Source organism: Xyrauchen texanus, chromosome 4 (assembly GCF_025860055.1).
Source record: "Xyrauchen texanus isolate HMW12.3.18 chromosome 4, RBS_HiC_50CHRs, whole genome shotgun sequence".
Lineage (NCBI taxonomy): Eukaryota > Metazoa > Chordata > Actinopteri > Cypriniformes > Catostomidae > Xyrauchen > Xyrauchen texanus.
Genome location: NC_068279.1, coordinates 13335189 through 13358228, shown reverse-complemented (window position 1 = coordinate 13358228; position 23040 = coordinate 13335189). Strand labels below are relative to the sequence as shown.

The window sequence follows — 23040 nt, the reverse complement described above, 5'->3', positions numbered from 1 at the left end:
AAGACCCTTGCTGGCTGAACTCTGGCTAAGACTCCCGGGAGCAGAGAAACCGGGGAAAAGCATACCGACACATTCTGGGCCATGTATGCGTCATCGCGCCCAGACCCAGGGGGCTGGGTGACTCAGAGAGAAGTAGAGGGACATTAGCAGTCTCTTGAGAGGCGAAGAGGTCCACTTCTGCTCTGTAAAATCTCTCCCAAATTTGTTGTACTACCTCGGGGTGGAGTTTCCACTCGCCCTCGGTATGTTCTGTCTGGACAGCAAATCTGCTCCCACATTTAGGCGTCCAGGGATGTAAATTGCCCTGAGTGACAGGAGCTTGCCCTGGGCCCAAAGGAGAATCCGACGTGTCAGAAATACAGCTGACAAGAACGTGGGTCTCGATGATTTATGTAAGAGGCTACCGCTGTATTGTCCACCCGCACCAAGACATGGCAGCCTCAGGAGGAGGTATTTCAGGGCCAGAAATACAGCCATCAACCCGAGACAGTGACTGTGACAACCGAGCTGACGACCCTCCTATCCCCTTAAGCTGGATCGACCACTTAAGGCCGCTACCCGCCCGGTCAGGGAGGCGTCTGTCGTTAGCAGTCTGCGACAACAAGACGCACCTAGAGTGGGACCCAAGGCAGAAAACCGGGTCTGAACCACATAGAAAGGGAACGAAGCCTGAGGCGCGTAACCCTATTTAGCCCAGGGTTTTGGCCCTTGGAAGAAATCCCCTGGCTTTTGGCCACAACAAAAACGGTCTCATGAGCAGAACGTCCAGAGGGATCACCGTGGACGCGTTCAGCCCTGAGACCTGGAAATCGCTGATACTGATAACAGTGCAACCTAGCCTGACTTTGCTCAGGGTGATCTGAATGGACTCAATCCTAGCGGGAGACAGTTGTGCCCGCATAGTGATTGAACTCCATAAGATGCCCGATAGACAGTGTTCTGAGTGGGAGAGAGGACGCTTTTCTTGGCGCTGAGCCTCAACCCCAGAGAAACAGATGAGCTAAGACGATGTCCCTGTGCTGAACTGCCAGTTCCTGGAACTGCGCTAGGATCAGCCAGTCGCTCTACGTAATTCAGAATGCAGATGCCCCGAGTCGCAAGGAGCCAGCGCTACATCATGCATTGTGAATGTGCGGGTAAAAAGGGCAAGGCTGAGTGAAAGAACCTGACCCTGGAAGACTTCGCCCCCGGAAGTGAACCTCAGGAACTTTCCATGTTGTGGCAGAACTTCTAAATGAAGTATAGAAGTGCGTCATAAGATCAATGGTGACCAGCCAAACGAGTTGTAGGGCTTGAGACACGACCGTCTTGACAGGCATCATCTTGGACTTGAACACCCACGGGTAGTTCAAGCTTAAGATCTAAGCCAGACGCCACCCCTCACCCTCCATGGGAAACGGGAAGTATTTAGTGTAATAACCTAACTCTCTCTCTGGAAGGGGAACACATACCATGGCCCCTTTAACAAGGAGATTGAGAGTTTTTTTTTTTTACAAAAAGAAATCCGGTTACTGGTAGTGAGAACACGCCGTTGAAACATGGAAAGCGGCGAGAGAATTAAATCCGGACGCTCTTATAAGACCCACAGAAAAGGATATATCCGGCAGAAGTTTCCACGCTGCCAGGATCTCTGAGATGGGTATTATATTTTAACACTTCCTGTTGAGGGTTGTCGGGTGTTTCGCGTCCTGAATAAAATGCAGGAACAGCTGAAAACACCCAACTTTGACGGAAGCCTCTGCAACCCGAAACACCAAGAGGTTGCGGGAATGGAGGGGCTTCGAGGGGTACCGGGAGGGGTGAAGTGAAGCACGCGCCCGTCCCGAGGGGAGCTACCCCCTAATCTAGGCGCAAGACCGTCAGGGTTTTCTCTTACTAGAATTTATAGTCCTGAGGGCTGGCAAGGGTGGCGAGACTGTCCCCAATCCCTGGGAGGAGGAGCACGACTCGCCACTCTTTGCTATTGAGCCTCCCTTCAGTCAGGACCGAGGTGGGTCTGAGGCTTGCTCGTCAAGCACAGAACCCACACTCAGGTCGTCCAGGAGGTCAGCCTGGTATGCCTGAAAAACAGCATAGTGTGCAGAGCAGCACCAGCCTGACCTGCTGCTTGATAGGCCCTTCCCACTAAAGTGGAAGTTGTCCTACGAGGCTTTGAGGGGAAAGAGGGCTTCTTAAGTGACGATGTCGAGCCCGGCGAGAGATAGCCCGCAAGCGTCTCTTCGACCGGCGGCATCACTGAATACCCCCGTGCCTCAGCACCCACGATAGTCGAATATAATGACGTTGAGGGTATGTGAACACGGGAAGAAAATATATATATATATATATTTTTATATATATATATATATATATATATATATATATATATATATATATATATTTTTTTTTTTTTTTGTTAGGGGTTCTCCATGAGCTGAAAAAGCTCTTCAAGGAGGTTATCAAAGAAAGGGAAGGGACCCATGAGGCGTTCCCTTTCTTAGACTGGAAGATAAAATCTATCCCCTAATTGGAGCATTTGGGGGTCTCTTTTTTGCGTGGCCAGTCCAATCTGGCAACCGCACGAGTAACAACATCGAGCAATTCCTCCGTAGATTTTTTATCGCTGACGGAAAGCTCGGAGGCGGGAAGAGAATAGTGATCCACCTCATGATCCGAAGAAGCGTCGGAACGCGCTTCGAGATCATGTGAAGGACCAGCTGGGTTTGGGGAGAGAGTGAGAGAAAGGGATCAACCCATCTCTTGCTCCTCAGCCAAATCCATGCACGAGCCCCACGAACAATCTTTTCGTGAGTGCTGACTCCCGGAAGCAAGCGAAGCGAGCACGACGCACTCTGCCTGTTAAAGCAAATCGCAGTGCTCGCAACCGCCCTGCTGCAACGCGAGAGCAGCGTGCTCTACCCCCAAACAAACAGCAAAAACTGATGTGTGCCGTCTTCAGCTATAGAGCAAGAAGAGGGGAACATGCACCGTTTGCTTTCAGTCATTCTCTCTTTTTTTTTTATATATATATATATATATATATGTATATATATATATATATATATATATATATATATATAACTGAATCTATCTCTTAACAGAGGAAAGAAAGTTTTGACAGGGTGTGTGAAACACACAGAAACAGAATCGCTCTGAAAAAAGAGTTTCTGAGGACACCTGGTGACGTATCCATTCATAGCCTGGCCTCAGGTGCATCTACAGCTGAGGCTATAAATTCCGGTCAATGTTCATTGACGTGTTCCACACATTTATTCAGCTCGGCTCACAGCTAAAGCTGTTCCCCGTAGCGCTTAGCAGCGCAACATCATAGTGAAGCCTTTTGTAAAGGGAACGGGTAGTTACCTTAATATATACGGTAAAATTGTTTAATATATTTAAAAAGACAGTACATGTAGTTTTATGGTAAAATGTTGTAAAAATTACAGGTTTTTAGATGTAAAAAGTATGATTTTCCCGTATAATTAACAGTAAAAATTTATAATATGTTTAACAAGAGAGTACATGTACTTTTTACATTAATTATTGTTAAAATTACAGTAAAAGACAATAATCGGGCATTCCCAGAATTCCCCGTGTGATCCATTCAATTTTATTATATTTTATGGGAATAGTTATTTTTCTTTGTACTTAGGGGTGTTCTGTGTTATGTTCGATGTAGTTTAGGTAATGTTTATTGGATTATTTTAATTTCACATGTCAATCAAATCAAATCACTTTATTGTCACACTACCATGTACACAAGTGCAACAGTAGGTGAAATTCTTGTATGCAGTTCCGAGCAACATAGCAGTCATGACAGTGACGAGACATATACCAATTACAATAAACAACATATTTAAACAACACAAATTACATATCAAATGTACACATAATTGCAGAACACAATAATAATATACAATGTACAGTAAACATTATACACAATATAGAATACACATACAATAAAAAATAAAGAGTATATAAAAAAATATATATACAGTAGTTATATTGTGGAGAATATAATTATGACAGTCCAGTGTGAGATAATAAGATTAATAAAGTGCAGTGCTGATGTATATTGATCGTGAGAGATCAAGTGTTCAAAAGTCTGATTGCTTTGGGGAAGAAGCTGTCATGTCAGCCCATGACTCGGGTGGCTGGAGTCTCTGATGATCCACTGAGATTTTGCACACTCTGCCTGTTATATATGTCCGGGAGGGAGGGAAGCACACCTCCGATGATGTTTCTGGCAGTTCGCACCACCCTTTGCAGGGCTTTGCGGTTGTGGGCTGTGCTATTGCCATACCAGGCGGTGATGCAGCCAGTCAGGATGCTCTCTACAGTACTGGTGTAGAACCGTATGAGGATGGTTCATTCCGAACTTCCTCAGCCATCTCAGGAAGAAGAGGCGCTGGCGAGCATTCTTCTCAACGGCCTCAGTGTGGACGGACCATGTGAGTTCCTCAGTGATGTGGACACAGAGGAACTTGAAGCTGCTGACTCTCTCCACCGGTGCTCCATTAATGGTGATGTGGCTGTGTTCTTTCTTCCTGAAGTCCACTACAAGCTTCTTGGTTTTACTGACGTTGAGGGAGAGGTTGTGTTCCTGACACCAGCGTGTCAGAGTGTGCACCTCCTCTCTGTAGGCTGTTTCATCATTGTCAGTGATCAGACCAACCACCGTTGTGTCGTCAGCAAATTTAATGATGGCATTGGAGCTATGTGTTGCCACACAGTCATGTGTGTACAGGGAATACAGGAGTGGGCTGAGAACACAGACCTGGGGGGCTCCAGTGTTGAGGGTCAGTGATGAGGAGATGTTGCTGCCCATTCTAACCACCTGACGTCTGCCTGACAGGAAGTCCAGGATCCAGCTGCACAGCGAGCTGTTTAAGCCCAAAGCCCGGAGTTTCACATCAAGCTAGGAGGGCACTATGGTGTTGAATGCTGAGCTGTTGTCTACAAACAGCATTCTCACATATGTGTTCCTCTTTTCCAAGTGGGAGAGAGCAGTGTGTATTGTAGATGCAATGGCATCATCAGTGGAGCGGTTGTTGCGGTAGGCAAACTGTAATGGGTCCAGAGAGGTGGGCAGCACAGAGCAGATGTGATCTCTGATTAGCCTCTCAAAGCATTTGCTGATGATGGGGGTCAGAGCAACAGGACGCCAGTCATTTAAGCAAGTGATTTTTGATTGCTTTGGTACGGGGAAAATGGTGGACGTTTTGAAGCATGTGGGGACTGCAGACAAGGAGAGGGACAGGTTGAAAATGTCCATAAAAACACCAGCCAGTTGGTTCGCGCATGCTCTGATGACGCGGCCCGGAATGCCGTCTGATGTTCACCCGTCAGAAGGATCACCTTTCGCAACTGAAATGGAGAGTGAACCAACCTCTGTAGTGTCAGCCGCGAGTGCTCTCTCCGCGAGTGCGATGTTATTGTCCTCGAAACGAGCATAAAATGTATTAAGCTCATCCAGGAGAGAGGCAGAGTTGTTCAAGGCGGAGTTTTTATTCCCTTTGTAGTCCGTGATGATGTTAATTCCCTGCCACATACTTCTGGAGTCAGTGGTGTTGAACCGTCTTTCAATTTTGTGCCTGTACTGGCGTTTGGCTGCTCTGATAGTGTTACGGAGGGCATAAATGGCTTGTTTATGCTCCTCCGCATTCCTGGAATTAAAAGCGGAGGTCCGCGCATTAAGTGCTGCGCGAACATCGCCGTTAACCCATGGTTTCTGGTTGGGGTAGATCCATATTGTTTTGGTCGGAAAAATGTCCTCTATGCACTTCCTGATGAAACACGTTACGCTATCAGCGTAAACCTCGATGTCATCATCAGAGGTGGACCGGAACATTTCCCAGTCCACGTGATCAAAACAGTCTTGTAGCATAGAGTCTGATCGGTCCGACCAGCACTGGATAATTCTGAGGGTGTGTGCTTCCTGTTTCAGTTTCTGCTTGTAAGCGGGCAGAAGCAGAACGGAAGAGGTGTCTGATTTGCAAAATGGTGGGCGGGGGAGGGATTTGTAGCCATCCGGGAAAGGTGAATTTCCGTGAATTTCTGACAACCACAGCTGCCAATTTTTTATTGTAAATTTTACAGGATTTTTTTTTTTTTACAATGTATTATTCCAAGTTAAATATAAATAAATGACTTCTTAAGGAGTATGAAGCCCACACCACCTTATGTATGAACCAAATTATGACAGTTTGTATGACAATTAACCATCATAATCGTGAAAGTCCTAAAATATACAATTGTCAAAATCGTGATTTCTTTTGTTTGACAATTATTCGTCAGCCAAAGTTCATGATCATAATAGCCCTAGCAGCTACCTTCTACAGTAAGGTAGCATCCTAATCATCATGGAACCTCATAAGTGACTGATTTGCAATGCTCTACATAGGCAGCAACTCTCAGCAATACACAACAGCATTCCGCAAAGGAGACTCAACATGATACATTTTAATGTTAAAATGTTGCTAATGATATGGTAGTCATGATTTGTATGCAATAATAAGCATAAACCAGTTTTTCCTGCACCCCATGCCAGCAGCAGCAACTAAATCAACAGCTAAGTCTTAATAATAGCAAGAAAACATATTTATACTGAATTGTCCTCACTGGCTGCAAGCAAAAACACAGCACGACCAGTGAAGTCAGATTCATGAGCAATTCACTGTATGAATCAAAGTCAGTCAAAGCGGTGAATCAACTTTTGACTCACTGAACTGATATTATTATATCTGGCATGTTGTTCACATGGCAATATGTAGTTTAAAAATACAAACAATTAAGACAATAATAACGGGGGTTTTTTTAACTGCTTGGCCCGTCCATCTGAAAGGAAATAATTTAATTCACAAATATAATATGTGAATTTTTGCTAATTTTTATTTATAAATTTTCTTTTTTTGGTTAAGTATTTAGTTAACTCTAAGCATCCCTGATTGAGAAGCACCTAGTGTCCGGTCCTGAACTGGACTCTTGTTTGGTTCTGTAATATATCTGAACTGCAGCGCTTGGGGTGAGCTCTCATTTAGCCAATGACAGCCACTGTTTGTGTGTGTGTGTGAGGGAGATGGAGAGAGGGAGAATGAAGGGAGATAAAGGAGAGGATCATGTAGATCCAGCTCCCTGCTGAGACACCAATCCCTCTTTATGGCTCGTAAAGATGCCTCCTCACGGCAGAGCCCAACGTGCTCATGCGCACGAACCCACACGCGACTTCCTTTGTGCCTGAGGAACGGGAGGGAACGAGAGAGAAACTAGCTGGGAGATTAACCTGATTTTTGCTCGTCATTCCAGGACTAGTTGTCAATGTATCTTCTCACCTCATTTCCCTAATCAACTGAAATACCTCACACACATTGGTGAGAGAAAAAGAGAGAGACTGCATGATGAGATAGTTGGTATCGGGGGCCCTGAGGTGAGCAGAATGAGAGTTTGTCCTTTTTATTGGCTGTAATTAGGATGAGGTCATTACCATGCGCCAAAGGCCTTTCACTGCTGGGAGATCATAAAACGCCACCTGAACAATTTATACCTCTCACAAGATCCTCTGCAGCCTTCCACACACTTTCAGGGAGAACCTCAAATATATGTGTGTTCACATATTTTTCTTGCATATGAAAAAATTAGCACACACATAGCTGGAAATGATTGCCAATAGTTAATAGCAACAAGTAATGTTTTACAGAATGACGTTATGCAACATTTGAATCCCATTTTCACTGTTTAATTAACACATAATTATGTCCATGGCGGGTTTCATTCATCTAGATTATTATGGAATATCAGAATACATTTTTCCAGACAACACTTTTTCAAATGACATTGCAATGCAAATGTCAGAACATAATTACAATGTAATAACATAGTATTAACAATGTCACAACCACTTAATTATACTTTTTCTTTTTCTCTCTCGCTCTCTAACTATCTATCTCTCGGCAGTGGTTCATCTGCTGGGTTTGCCGTGGCATCTGAAGAGAGTGGAAGGAGAGCTTTATGAGAATGGAATGAGTAAAGATGATCAGCTGCTACAGGGAGCAGATTTCACCTTCACTCCCGTCCACCTACCAGGACTCAACATCACACAGCCAGGTGTCATTTTTAAAAAGAGTGAAATGTGTTTCTAACTCTTTATAGTACAAATGAAAGAAATTGTTCTTGTTTTTCAATATGTGTTTTGCCATGTGAATAGAACTGAATATAATATAATATCTATATCTACAAAAAAGACCTTGAGCACCACAATCCTTTTACTGAACAAGAAGGTTGCCATTAGAAGCCTCGTCTTTTACAGCGTCTTGTGTCTCTTGAGTGCGCTCCCTGAAAAAATTTTACCTTATTTGGCTTTCATGGTTCAGGATCTGTCGTGACTGTGCTGTCACCATCGCTTTAGTTCATCCGTGAAATGGCATTGACATTGCATTTAATGATGTCAACTCTGACTTTGTTTAAACTTTCCCGGACTGTTTTCACAACATTCTCCATTTTAAAGCATGGTTACAGACCAGTAATGCGCCTGTTGGACGTCTATTAAGGTAAAATGTTGCAAAACTTGAGAGTTTGTCGATTTGAATTTTGAACACATTTACAATAAATATTTGTACAAGCAAGTCATACACATTTTACAAAAGTTTCCTGTGTGTATTTTGAAAACAAAGATGAAACCCATGCACCCCATTTTCATTACATGTCTCTTTTAAAATCCTTTCTGTTATATACAGTCAGTTGATCAAAAATATAAAAATAAACATTATTTCTAATCATACATTGCACGGATGAGGGAAAAACAACCTAACAACTTCTCTCTCGTTAATGTGTGCTGTGCTCACTCAACCGAAAACACTTCCTATTGGAGCAGCCATTCTCTTAAAGAGACAGTACCAATTTAGAGCTTGTTATGGATATCAATGCAAACTCAATGTAAATCACACAAGTGCATATCAACAAAAATGTTACAAAATATAGTCATGTAGTAAGTGTAATAAATGTTAAACACATAAATAGTTAAAAAGCACAATCATACATTGTGAAAACACTAAAAAGAATTTAACAAATAGGCTTGTGCTGAATCTATGCAAAGGTTTGTTAAAAATTTCTTCTTATATTTGCATAGTAGTTTTTATAGTAGTACATAAATTAATATTTTTAAAATATATTTATTTTAGTAGTTAACATTTTTACACTAATACAAGATAAGTAAAGAAAAGTAAAAAAAAATATATATATACAATCAACATTTAAACCCCACAACCACCCCTCCCAATCCCCAAACCCGCCCACAACCAAACATCCCCATAGTTACACATGAGTAGATATATAGAAAAAAGGCAAACAAACAAAAAAATATGTGTATATAATAATAATACTCAACCAAAACTACACTACTCTCTCGACACCCCATCCCAACAGCCCTCCAAAAACTCTCCCAAGAGTATGTTACTCCCAATAATAGTACAGGTTGCGCAGTTGTAAATATCTATAAAACTGAGATCTGGGGATCACAAAATGTTGAACCGAATTTTCAAAAGACCATATCTGTATATATATTATGCTGTATATACTACACTCACCTAAAGGATTATTAGGAACACCTGTTCAATTTCTCATTAATGCAATTATCTAATCAACCAATCACATGGCAGTTGCTTCAATGCATTTAGGGGTGTGGTCCTGGTCAAGAGAATCTCCTGAACTCCAAACTGAATGTCAGAATGGGAAAGAAAGGTGATTTAATCAATTTTGAGCGTGGCATGGTTGTTGGTGCCAGACGGGCCGGTCTGATTATTTCACAATCTGCTCAGTTACTGGGATTTTCACGCACAACCATTTCTAGGGTTTACAAAGAATGGTGTTAAAAGGGAAAAACATCCAGTATGCGGCAGTCCTGTGGGCAAAAATGCCTTGTTGATGCTAGAGGTCAGAGGAGAATGGGCCGACTGATTCAAGCTGATAGAAGAGCAACTTTGCCTGAAATAACCACTCGTTACAACCGAGGTATGCAGCAAAACATTTGTGAAGCCACAACACGCACAACCTTGAGGCGGATGGGCTACAACAGCAGAAGACCCCACCGGGTACCACTCATCTCCACTACAAATAGGAAAAAGAGGCTACAATTTGCAAGAGCCCACCAAAATTGGACAGTTGAAGACTGGAAAAAGGTTGCCTGGTCTGATGAGTCTCAATTTCTGTTGAGACATTCAGATGGTAGAGTCAGAATTTGGCGTAAACAGAATGAGAACATGGATCCATCATGCCTTGTTACCACTGTGCAGGCTGGTGGTGGTGGTGTAATGGTGTGGGGGATGTTTTCTTGGCACACTTTAGGCCCCTTAGTGCCAATTGGGCATCGTTTAAATGCCACGGCCTACCTGAGCATTGTTTCTGACCATGTCCATCCCTTTATGGCCACCATGTTCCCATCCTCTGATGGCTACTTCCAGCAGGATAATGCACCATGTCACAAAGCTCGAATCATTTCAAATTGGTTTCTTGAACATGACAATGAGTTCACTGTACTAAAATGGCCCCCACAGTCACCAGATCTCAACCCAATAGAGCATCTTTGGGATGTGGTGGAACGGGAGCTTCGTGCCCTGGATGTGCATCCCACAAATCTCCATCAACTGCAAGATGCTATCCTATCAATATGGGCCAACATTTCTAAAGAATGCTTTCAGCACCTTGTTGAATCAATGCCACGTAGAATTAAGGCAGTTCTGAAGGCAAAAGGGGGTCAAACACAGTATTAGTATTGTTTGTATTGTTGTTGACTGGAAGCTCCTGTCACCTAGACAAATTCCTTGTATGTGTAAGCATACTTGGCAATAAAGTGTAAGCATACTTGGCAAAAAAGCTGATTCTGATTCTGATTCTGAGTATGGTGTTCCTAATAATCCTTTAGGTGAGTGTATATGCCCCCTTCTCAGTTTTCTTAATATCTTTTTTAGTTTTCAGTAGCATTACACTTACATGTTGTCAAAATTCTGGCGAGTATTTGTTTCAGTGACTTCCTCCTGATGTCAGCATGCACTGTAACAAGGATGTTTCCCCTGGAGCAACCTGCCCCACGTGTTAAGTGCCTTGCTCAAGGGCACAATGAATGATAGTTCAAGAATTACCCTTGTGAGGTTCAAACAATCCTTTGTTTTCAAGTCCATATTTTTGACCACTAGGCTGCAAAACCTCTGCTTATATGTGCATGTACATTTCAATGCAACGGTGTGTTTGATCCATCAATGGTAATTTAAATCACATCACACATAAGAGCTCACCATGGTTTCGGTCCTGCTCCTGAAGGGGTGTCTCGCAGTGGCAGGTGCCATTTCATCTTTGCCGTCACCTGAATGTGGCTCCAGCCGGCAAAGCTTTTCAAAGAGTCCTGCAGATGATCACTTTTGATTCACATCAGCTGAACCTCTGAAAAATACATAATTCTTTCTGACACTAAAGAAGATGTGGAGGCGTCTGTGTTGATAGCATCAGAGGCAGGATTCATCCAACAGCCCGGAGGCACAGTTCTTTTACTTTTCACATTTACAGCCTTTCTGTGGCAACCTGTCATATAATCTGAGCTCAGTTGCATAATTTTTAATCTTTAATAACTATCATCCTCAACCTAAAATTAAGTTCAAGCTGTTTGCTGTTTAAAGACCTTATAAAATCACAAAATGAAAGTTTTGTGGCTTTTAGTCCACATGTGTTAGCCACCATTTGTGTAAGGCCATCTATTGCTATTGTTCTCCTAAATATTTAATTTCTAAATTCACTTTTAGCGGATCTATGCATTTCAAATTTAGTGTTTCTCTTCCTGAAAAACAAAACAAATTTAATGATGGCTCCTCTTGCACTACACAAACATTTTTGTCTAACCAAATACTCTCTAGAACAGTGTTTCTCAACTGGTAGGTCACGACCCAAAAATGCGATGACCCTCTCATTGAAGATTTTTTGATGGCCACCCAAAATATAGAGATTATTTAATGATAATATAATATTTAATGAAGAGATTTAATGATAATCTCACATTCAGCTAAAGGCTTCTCATCTGCACTGGGATATTTTCATGGTGCGATAAGATTTCCAACACCAGCTCTCAGTAATGATCTGCTCTGCTCTCTGATACGCGTGCAACAAGTGGGCTTCCCTCGATATTGCGGCACGTGGACCTCAACATTGATGTGACCCATTTCAATTATATTGAGACCATTCTAATGTAAAGCAGAGGAAGTCAAGTCAAGCCCATCAAACAGGCAGCCCTGACATGTCAAACAGCACTGAGGAGGAAAAATTCATAACACATCATGAACTTTACAAAATTTCACGATTTTACAAGAGTAAAAGAAACTCATATTTATATTTTGACAATATGTTACAGTTTCATATGAAATAATCTATAGGTAGAATCTATTAGACCTATTTTTTATCAACATTGGCAGTTTTAGTTAAAGTTTCAAAATGTGTTTGGGCTAGTATTTATTTAATCAGTAATATAATTTATTACAATTATTACAATTATTTATGACTAGCAATATTGACCTAACCATGGTAATGAGGAGCCTTTCCTCCTCATTATATATGTATGCTCTGTTTGAATGATGTTTGAAATTAGGAAGCAAACAAGATAATAATGGGCTCATAGCTTATAAATAAATATGCTCTTCAAGTTTTAAAAGGGGGAGATACAACTTCCTGTAACTTTTGTTGTTGACATCAACAACAAAAATAATGTCACTTGATGCATACCCTTATACTTGAAAACCATGAACAAAACTATCCAAGATAAAAGGAAAAGTGACCTAGGATACATTAAATACAAGTTACTTTTTTACTCTAGTGGGTCGCCACTTGACTTCCAATGTAAAATTTGGGTCCCCAAGTAAAACCAGTTGAGAACCACTGCTCTAGAATGAGAATGTCCCTCCCTCTAATAACACCTGAAAATGTGCAAATTAAGGTTCATGACTCTGGTGTAACTAAAGCCTAGAAACTATTTTTTTAAAACAAAGGGGCTTGCCTTTCTGTATGTCCCACTCAATGTTTCCATTTTCTTTGTCAATAAGAAAATGTCCACACAGCAAAACTACTCATTAAGCAATTTCAAGGGTTCTTTGAAAGTAAACTTATTTTAATTTCTTTATCTATATAAAAGTGTGTTGCAAATACACAAGGAAAATACTTGGTCTGCTCATTTTCTCTTGAGTGTTTTTGACTGGCCTCAATTTCTGTGAACAAATTGAAGAAAGTGTACATATATTCTTTATTTTGTCTGACTTGACAGATAAAGAGGTGATTCAGCGAGGCAGGGTGATAGAGAGGGGCGAGGTTGCTGTCGGGACACAGCTGGTCCAGGTGATTCCTCCTGGACTTTTCTGGAGGTTTCACATCACGGTTCACCACCCTGAGTATGTCAAGTTCAACATCTCGCTCACACGGGATGCACTCCTGGGCATCTATGGCAGGAGGAATATACCACCTACTCACACACAGGTAATAACATTGCACACACACACACACAGATAACAATACACAGGTTTTTTCAATAAGAAAGTAGGCACGTTGTTTCATGTAATATTCTGTAAATATTTAATGATTAATGTTTTTGTGTATTTAATTTCTAGAGTGTGTGTTTGCATGCTTTTTGCATGTGTGTGTGTGTGTGTGTGTGTGTGTGTGTGTGTGTGTGTGTGTGTGTGTGTGATATTGTTTGTGTATGTTTAAAATTACATTTGTGTGTTTGCATGCATATATACAACTCGCTCTGTGCATTAACAGGTGGAGGCCAAAAGCAGCCTTTGGCCTCACTTTCCAACTCATCCAGCAAGCGCACTGCTTTTCAGCAGATAAATGTTTAACATTAAAGACTGATGCAAAGGGCATCAGATTTTTATATTCATGACAATATACTGTATGTTGAAGTAATATATATATGTACCTCAACATAGGATATGTTGGGTCATTTGAAATCATCAACATTTATTCATAAAGGTAATGTTTCATTGGAAACATTTATTAGTTTGCAGTGGTTAATGTTTAAACTGTTGTTTTCTATACACATGTTGCCCTGCTGAAGTGACCTGGTTTGTTCCAGGTGTATTCTATGTCCTCTGATTGCTTTGTGTGAAGAACATACCCAGATGTATTTTTTTATTCCACGATAATGGTCACCCGGTTTCCACGGTACCACATCCCACTCCTTTTAACCACAACAAATTGCCACCCTGAGAAAAGCCATTGGCGCCCATGGCTCTCTAATGCTTTTGTTCATTCTTTTTTAAAATAAGTTATTATGAATCTGATTTATTTGCCTGTTACGCCTTTTTATTGTTGAGAATTGGTTAAGTGTTGGCATAATGGTAGGGGTTGGGTGCTTAAAAATATCTATAAAATTGTGTATTAATGTAAATCAAATTGTTGTTATTCAATTTACCTGTCTCTTTTATGTTTTATATCATTGATAATTGGTGAGGTTAAGGAATGGGGTTGGGTTAGGGAATCTAAAATAATTGATTTGATTGTATTATGTAACCACACTAATATATTTATAAGAATAATAAAATGTATTGTGTTTAAACACACGCAACACTAGGCCTGTCGCGATTATTAAATAAGTGCCTGATTGTGGTTATTTGATCTAACCGCAGTCATTTGAGATAATTAAATTCAAATCACATTTTAATGTCCAAATAAGGAAATTTTAAGCAAATATACTGTATAAATGCCACAAATGGCACGTTTGTGTATTATTCAGTTGAACTCCGAATCAGAGCTAGTGATGGGTCATTCATGAATGATTCGTTCATTTTTAATGAATCTTTTATGTGTCTCAGAAGAACGGGTAGTCTCAGAGAGTGATTCGTCCATTTTGTGTTGCATTGTGCGACCTCCATTTGTTTGTTACGTGAAAACCGCATTGGCACTGTACAGGAAACAGAAATGATTAGTTCACCTTTCAAATCGTTTGGGCCGAGTCATTCCTTCTATTGTCACATGACAGCTGTATATGCTATGCATTGCTCACACAGGAAACAGAAACGATTAGTTCACCTCTGGAATCTTCTGGTCCGAGTCGTTCGTTCTTTTGTCATTTAACATCCGTATACCCTATGCACTCAAATGACAAAAGAACGAATGACTCGGACAAGAAGATTCCAGAGGTGAAATAATAATTTCTGTTTCTCATAATTGTCCTGCATTATAAATTTTTCCTTATTTGGACTATAATCAAAGTTTGCATAAGTAGATGTGTTGGGGGGGGGATTTGGCTATTGAAAATGTAACATTTAATTTAATTCTGGTCAAATGAACTTAATAAAAAAAAATGACTTGAATAAAGATTCATTCATTTTGCTGAATGACACTCAAAGATTAAAGTCAGTAAAATGATCCGATCTTCCATCACAAGTCAGAGCGTAACTGAGGCGCACCGTAGATTTCAAACAGCTCCTGTCCAGAAAAGTGATTGCTTCTCAAGCACACTGATGAGCGCGCTGTCACCAGAGGCTCGCACCAATCTCCTGTAAAAATATAAACAAACAGATATAAACTTTGATAGTGAACGCAAAGTGCGCCGGTTTCACTTTAAACAATTGTCTAAGGGCAAATGTTCCTGGTCTATACACGCAGTGACACAGGAAGAGATGCACGATTAATCTATTTCTGTGAAGTGATAAAATGCTGAAATGAAATCTTAAAGGTTATTCTTCATGAGAAATAAGGGCTTGTGGGTTTATAAAAGAGCATTAAAATAATGTGTGGTATTGAAGAAATTACGACAGAAATTTCAGAATGTTTTACCATTGCATAATATAATATAATATAATATAATATAAAAATTTAATTTGATTTTTTAATTAAAATATATTATATAAAATATGAGTTTAAAACCAACAGTTTAAATGAAAAAAATTCAAAAACTAAAGTTGATAAAAAAAGAGAGACATATTTATAAATATTTTCATGTTATTCATACATGTTTAAAGCCTTAAAAGGAAATCACATATACCTATTTTATTATTTGATTCATATATTTGAAGTTAAATATAAAAAATGACTTAAGGTGTATGAAGCAAACATACACTGTTTATGACGATTAAGCCTGAAAGCCCTTAAAGAGACAATTAATCATCATAATCGCAATTATTTGTTTGACAATTAATCGTCTGCCAAATTTCATAAATGTGACAGCCCTACGTAATATTATCCTAAGATTGACAGTTACACCTCACTTATGAGACTGCTGAGTTTACCTGCTGTTTGTGAGGGAAACAGATGTTAGAGGGTGCTCTCGGCGTCTATAGGTTGTGCTGGGCTCTTGCACATGCAGCAATATTTGATGCCTTCGAAGAAGTATGGGTTGATATATAAGGTTTGTCTGTCCTGAAAACATCTTTACAACTTAAAGGACTTTTGAAGTGATCCCCATTATTTGAAAGGCTTATAAATTCACCAAATCATGACTTCAAATCTATTAAACGTTTTGCTGAGGGTTAGGTTTAGGGGGATTATTGTATGTATGAAAACCATTGTGTCTTTTAGAGGTATTTACTAATACGGCATCAAAAGAATGTGTGTTATCACACTTTTGTATCTGTGTGTATCAGGTTGTGTAGTGATTGCTGTTGTTGGTAAACGTTGTTTTTGTGCATATTGTAATGCCTGGCAGATAACGAGGAGGATCAGGAGCGTATCCAAGGAGGTGCTTCAGTCGACCCCAACATGCTAATTACATCTTATTATTCAGGATATCATCCAAGATTAACTGTTCACTTTGCTCGAGAAATTAGAGCCCGGTGTAATTCAATTTAAGGCTTCTGGTTTGCACCTAATTTGCATATGCGTTTGCATGTGTAGGCAGAGGCAAATCAAGATGACTGGTTAATTGTTTCACTTAATGAAAAGGTTTCTTTTGCATGTGTGTCAGAATAGAGATGTTTACCTTGCCAGTGCTTCCATGAGTCTACTTCAGTGTACATAAGTATGTGTGTGTTCACTGAGGTCTGACAGATCGCTACTGCACTGAGACTGTCAACTTCATTGCGGCTCCCACCATCGTTCCTCAGTTTCTCTGGCTGTCATTAAAAGCAGTGGGGCTCTAGTGCGACTGCTGCCCTGCTGGCTCCTGCCTGTCAGCGTGAGAGTCATTACAGTCGATAGGGCTTCAGTGCCTCCACTGCTTCCAGAGTGACTCTGGAGGAGGAGAGGGACTCATTATAGCCAGAGGGTTCTGTAGTGCCTCAGAAAATGCCGCTCATTGATGTTTCTGATGGTTGTAACAGTTCTGTCTAAACATTGGCAAACCTCCCCAAAATATAGACAGACGTACAGGTGTACGCACATCTTTACCAGTTTCCTTGGAGATAGATTCATTCCAGTTACAGGATGGAAGTGACACAGCAGTGTAGGTGATGAGACAGACACTGAACACATATACTGTATAGTGACTCAAACAAACAGATGGTGCGCTGTAAACCCCTGGATGTAATTGGATCCTATTTGCAGTGAGTGCGGACTTGATATAGACTTTGAATGGGTAAATATGAGTGTGTGTGTGTGTGTGTGTGTGTGTGTGTGTGTGTGTGTGTGTGTGTGTGTGTGTGTGCGCGCGCGCGCGTGTGTGTGTGTGTGTGTGTGTGTTTGGCTGAGTTTGCTCAAGCTGAAGGCCTGTTTCTCTGAGGTATGTGAATGTCGTAGCATGTGCAAATGACCAGTCCTAGATTATGTAAAGAGTGATAGAAAGAAAAAGTAATGATGGAATATAATTTGTTGTGTGCAAGCTAATGATATTTATGTGAATCTCACAAAACCTGTTAACAGTGTCAAGGTCATAGAATGAATCCCAAACCCGACCCATACCCGAGACCATGTGGCCCAACCCTACCTTCTGTCAGAATTTAAGCCTGATCCCAAAATCGCTCACTCTCTTTATAATTTCTCCTCCTTACCATTATTGTTGCAATAGGCTGTGTTTTATGTAAACATTGTTGGCAACATACGTAAAAGTATTGTAACAGTAAACAAACAAGGCATGGTGGCCCCTTAGCACGCCATAGAATAAGGAAAAAAAAAAATACTGGCTTAGCATTTTTCAGGTGCCGAAACTTTGCTTGGTACAGATCTTTTTGGAATAATGTGAAACAATGTAACAGACCTCTTTGCAGCCTGAACATGTTTAGAACATTCTTTTTTGACGCCTGCACTAAACAAAAGCTTGATGCAGCACTACGAATTAATCGTAACCTTTAAACTTGACATGGTGTCTAAAATATGTGCCAGTTCTGCACAAGAAGCTGAAGAAACAGCATCACGGAATGCAACAGTGAATGATGTCCATCCAGCATGTGTTTACATACTGTAGGAAAACAAAGGAAAAACAGAGCAGATGCACACAAAAACACATTTTGGTTTGAACGGCCCCTTACTCATTCGTTCAAGCGTGTCTGTGAAAGCGCGTACGTGAAACAAGTTAGGTAGGCCTGTATATTTTTTTATTAATTTCAAACCCCAACCCAACCTGTACCCAAAATCATACTTGGAAAAACAGACCCAAATCTGGCCTGAAACCTGGTGGTTTCTCAGGTACCGTCGGGCCCAAGTCGGGTTGCAGACCTATATACATGGTCGTATTTCACTCATAAATCACATAGAAATAAGAAATTAAAAAAATAGTAATTAAGCTTAAAGGAAGATGAAGCCTATTTTAGAGTGTTGTTAATAATGCATTATTAAAATGATTAATACATCTTGGTCATATTTTTTGTACTATCTTTATATAAAAAATACATATTTATTTAACTGTATTTTATTTTACCTTAATACAGTAGAAAAGATTTAAAAAAAACTACTGAGAATTATCATTGAGAACAATGGTAACTTCAAAAAAAGGGAAAATGCCAAGGCACAAATGAGAATTTGGGATAGAAATATTCTTAAATGTCATAAAATAATGATAATGCAAAAATTTAATAATAATAATCTTAATGCCAAATAATAATAAAAACGTTTTTGGGAGATTCATGTATCCATGTAATCCAAAACGTAAAAATCTTGACTCTGTTCTTATTCAATTTAGATTAGATACACATACAACATTCTCCTTTTTCTCCAGTTTGACTTTGTAAAGCTACTGGATGGGAGACAGCTGATAAAGCAAGATTCCCGGAATACCAAAATCCCGAACCCTCCCCCACGGAGTCTGCTTGTGTCCTCTCTGCAAGAGACGGGATTTGTGGAATACCTGGACGTAGGCACCTGGTACCTGGCTTTCTATAACGATGGCCGCAAGATGGAACAGGTGGTAGTTTACAGTACACCCATAGGTGAGGCCGTGTGTGAGAGTTGAATTTAATGTAACATTTAATTATTTGCAGTATTTTACTTATTGAATTATATTTTTGAATCGTTTAGAATAGTTTCGGTTGTAAAAAATGCTTACTACAGATTCACAAATTATTTACGCTTGCAATACTGACCTTAGAATTATTAAACAGTTTAGTGAATTGTATTGTGTTTGTATGTTTAGAAACAATAGATGGTTGTTCCACTAACTGTAATGGTAATGGAGAGTGTGTTGCCGGACACTGTCATTGCTTTACTGGCTTCCTGGGGCCAGACTGTTCTAAAGGTACTAAACTGCACTCAATGATGCACAACATAATCATAAGCTAATACAATCTAAACACTTGAGCAATGGTGATACAGTCATATATTGATCATTTTGTGATTATGTTTCTCACTATATTGTATTTTTGATCCTTGTATCAATAATTCTTTATGCACATTCTAGGGATGGATTATGATGGTCAAATAATTGGCTAGTCATTCTGTTAAAGGGATAGTTCCTCCAAAAATTCTCAAATTCTCTCATCATTTACTCACACTCATGCCATACCAGATGTGTATGACTTTCTTTCTTCAGCAAAACACAAACTTTTAACTTTTAAAAGAATATCTAATCTCTGTTGGTCCTCACAATGAAAGTGAATTCTGTCCAGAATTTTGAAGGTCCAAAAGAGACATAAACAGGGGCGGGTCTCCGTGGTGGCCAGGGGGGGCACCGGTCCCCCCTGAAATTCGATTGGCCACCCCAGGTGCCCCCCCCATAAGATGTCTTGTGATTGGTTCATTTTACGGCCAATCAGTTTATAGACTCTACTGAAGTTCGTGATTCAAAGAAGTTTTTTTTTTTTTTTAAAGCTTAATAAAGTCATCTTTATTGCCAAAAAAAAGGATACAAATCACAAGTGACTTATCAAAATATACATAACAATTTTCTCAAATAACTACTGTCTACAATTGCCGTAAATTGTATTATTCTTCAACAACACAAACAAACAAGGGTACATCAACACATCTCTGAATATAACCTCAATTGTTCAGCCATAGGTTGAGCATAATACAAAGAACAGAAAACACACTATTAACAAACTAATAATTAAATAGAAAAAAAACAAAAATAAATAAAATGAAAAAACTATTAAATTAATTTAAATGTATCCAAAAGAGAAATCAGTTTAAGGGCTTTCTGATTTTTTAAATTTTTTAAAGATTTACACAAGAGTTTAACCTCATTCATCCAGTGATTAAAGTTGGGTTTAGATTTAAACCATCTGCATTTATGAATGAAAAACTTTCCAAAACATAACAAGAAATTAATATCAAAATCACAATCTTTGTTTTCCAGACAAACACCAAACCTAATTAACTTCCACGTGAGAGGTGGGAGTTCAACCCTCCTAGAGCTTAACCAATTCTGCACCTCACTCCAAAAGGGTTGCACCAGATCACAATCAAAGAAGACATGCTCTAGATTCTCAATATTTGTTTCACAAAAAACACAATTATTCACATCAAAACATTTGAAGTTCACCTCCTTAGCTTTAGGAGGGAGAGGAAAAGACAAATAATTTTTCCTAATTATTTTTATTTCAAACTTATCAAAATCTTTAAGCACGTATTCCCGTCTAATTGGGTTTGGGTAATAAGCCTGTAAAAAAAAAATTCTAATGACTCTATTTGTTAATTTTTTATCACAAAAATCAAAACCTTCTAAGGAGAGCTGTCTCAGTACTGGGGAGATTTTGGAGTACAACATGTCTTCTTTAACCATTAATCTTAACAGAATTGGTATAGCTCTAATCATTCTATTAAACATATTTCTCACAAAACTCTCTATACAGTAACAAATTTCCATTATCATCCAAGAAATGGGCAATAGCCCAAATCCCTTTAGATATCCATTCTTCAAGATATACAGATTTTCTGCCAAACTTTATATATCTACTATTCTAAACTGGAGTGTTGTGAGGAGTGAAGTTATGTTTGAACAATAGTTTCCAATAGAGCAGCACTTGCTGATGGAAGGCTGAAAGTTTAACTGGTAACGAGGTGCACTCGAAGTCACAACAGAAAGTGTATTCCCCCCAGTTTGTTAAAGATAGCATTGGGGGCAATAAACCAAAAGGAGTGGCTATTTTGAATGAAGGATTTTAACCATTTCAATTTCAAAACACCATTCATAATGTCGATAGCATTCACCCCACCGTATTCATATTTATTAATCATGTCCTCCTTTCTAATGTACTGACACTTATTTCTCCAAATAAATTAAAAATTCACCTTATTTATTCATTTAATCATTCGTGTCGATATGGGCAAGGAGAAGGCTGGATAGATGAGTCTGGACAAACTATCCATTTTAGATAAAAGAACCCTTCCAAAAATGGTAAGATCCCTCTGCAGCATCTATTCAATATGGACTTACATTTATCTGTTATTCAACACATTTTTATTCTCCATAACATCTTTATCTTTAGAAATAATAATCCCCAAATATTTAACTTCCCTTTTAATTTGTATATTAGATAATGACTGCAAAGGAAACTCATGCAGTGTTAACATTACACATTTGTTTAGGTTTAAATGTAGCCCGAAGCTTTAGAAAACTGGTTAATCGAATGTAAAGCTCATGGAATTTGATATTCATTCTTTAGAAACAATGTTGTATCGTCAGCAAACTGACTTATAAGTACATGTCTATCCAACACTGAAAGACCTTCAATACCATTATTTTTAATCAATATAGATAATAACTCTGCAACCATTATAAATAATAATGGTGAGCTTGCCAGTCACCACCGAAACAGAAAAATCCAGCTGTTTTAGCCTTCTTTCTTTTTCGACAGTTTTCCTCTCTTTCTGCTACTGTTTTTATTGTTTCTAAACTAAAGACTGTTCTTTAATATATTAGCAGAGCACAATGTAATGGATCCATATTTTATTTTTAAACTGTGGTGTTTTCATTTGAACTGTTACAGTGCTAAAACTTTAACTCTGTGCTACTCAGCTTTTTTGTAAATTAATCTGAAAGAAATGTTGAATGAAAAACTATGATGTTTTGGCCAAACCATTTGAATTATTACAGTGGGGGATTTTTTTTTTTAATTATTAGTATTTGAAAGAGATTGTGAATAAAACTACTGTATATTGTAATGGCCAAACTAATTAAAAGAAAATAGTTGACATCATTTCTGCTTCTGGGTTTTTAAAATTGCTCATTATTAAAATTGCTTTTATTTTATAAACTTGTTAGTTTTATGAAAACACTAAAAATAATAAACACTGGCTCTCAAATTTAACTTAATGGATACAGGGATGACAAAAAACTAAATTAATCAAAAATGTGCTTTATTACTACATTTGTTTACAAGTAACTTTATTCAAGTTAAAAAAAATAAAATCAATAGGATTTCCGTAATATACTGTAGAATTTAGCTTTTTTTTTTGCCACCCCATCTGGAGGCAGTGCCCTAGCATGGCCCCCCCACTGAAAATGCTCTAGTCACGCCCCTGGACATAAAGGCAGTATAAAAGTAATCCATAAGACTCCAGTGGTTAAATCTGTATCTTCAGAAATTATATGATATATGTGTGTGTGAGAAATAGATCAATATTTAAGTCTTAAATCTACACTTTCACTTCCACATTCTGGTGTGGAGTGACTGACACTTTCGCATTCTGCCACCTACTTGTTGGGACTGATCAAATGTGGCG

General features: G+C 39.2%; 1 protein-coding gene across 3 annotated transcripts in view; it reads left to right on the top strand.

The window, feature by feature from the left end:
* The window catches only part of tenm1 (teneurin transmembrane protein 1), a 291251-nt gene that overhangs the window by 181894 nt on the left and 86317 nt on the right, over positions 1–23040 (top strand). For all 3 annotated transcript variants that reach the window (XM_052114410.1, XM_052114401.1, XM_052114419.1), the window contains exons 6-9: positions 7933–8082; positions 13271–13479; positions 19097–19307; positions 19511–19612. In XM_052114410.1, the coding sequence (XP_051970370.1) occupies positions 7933–8082; positions 13271–13479; positions 19097–19307; positions 19511–19612 (672 nt within the window). The remainder of the gene's footprint in view (positions 1–7932; positions 8083–13270; positions 13480–19096; positions 19308–19510; positions 19613–23040) is intronic.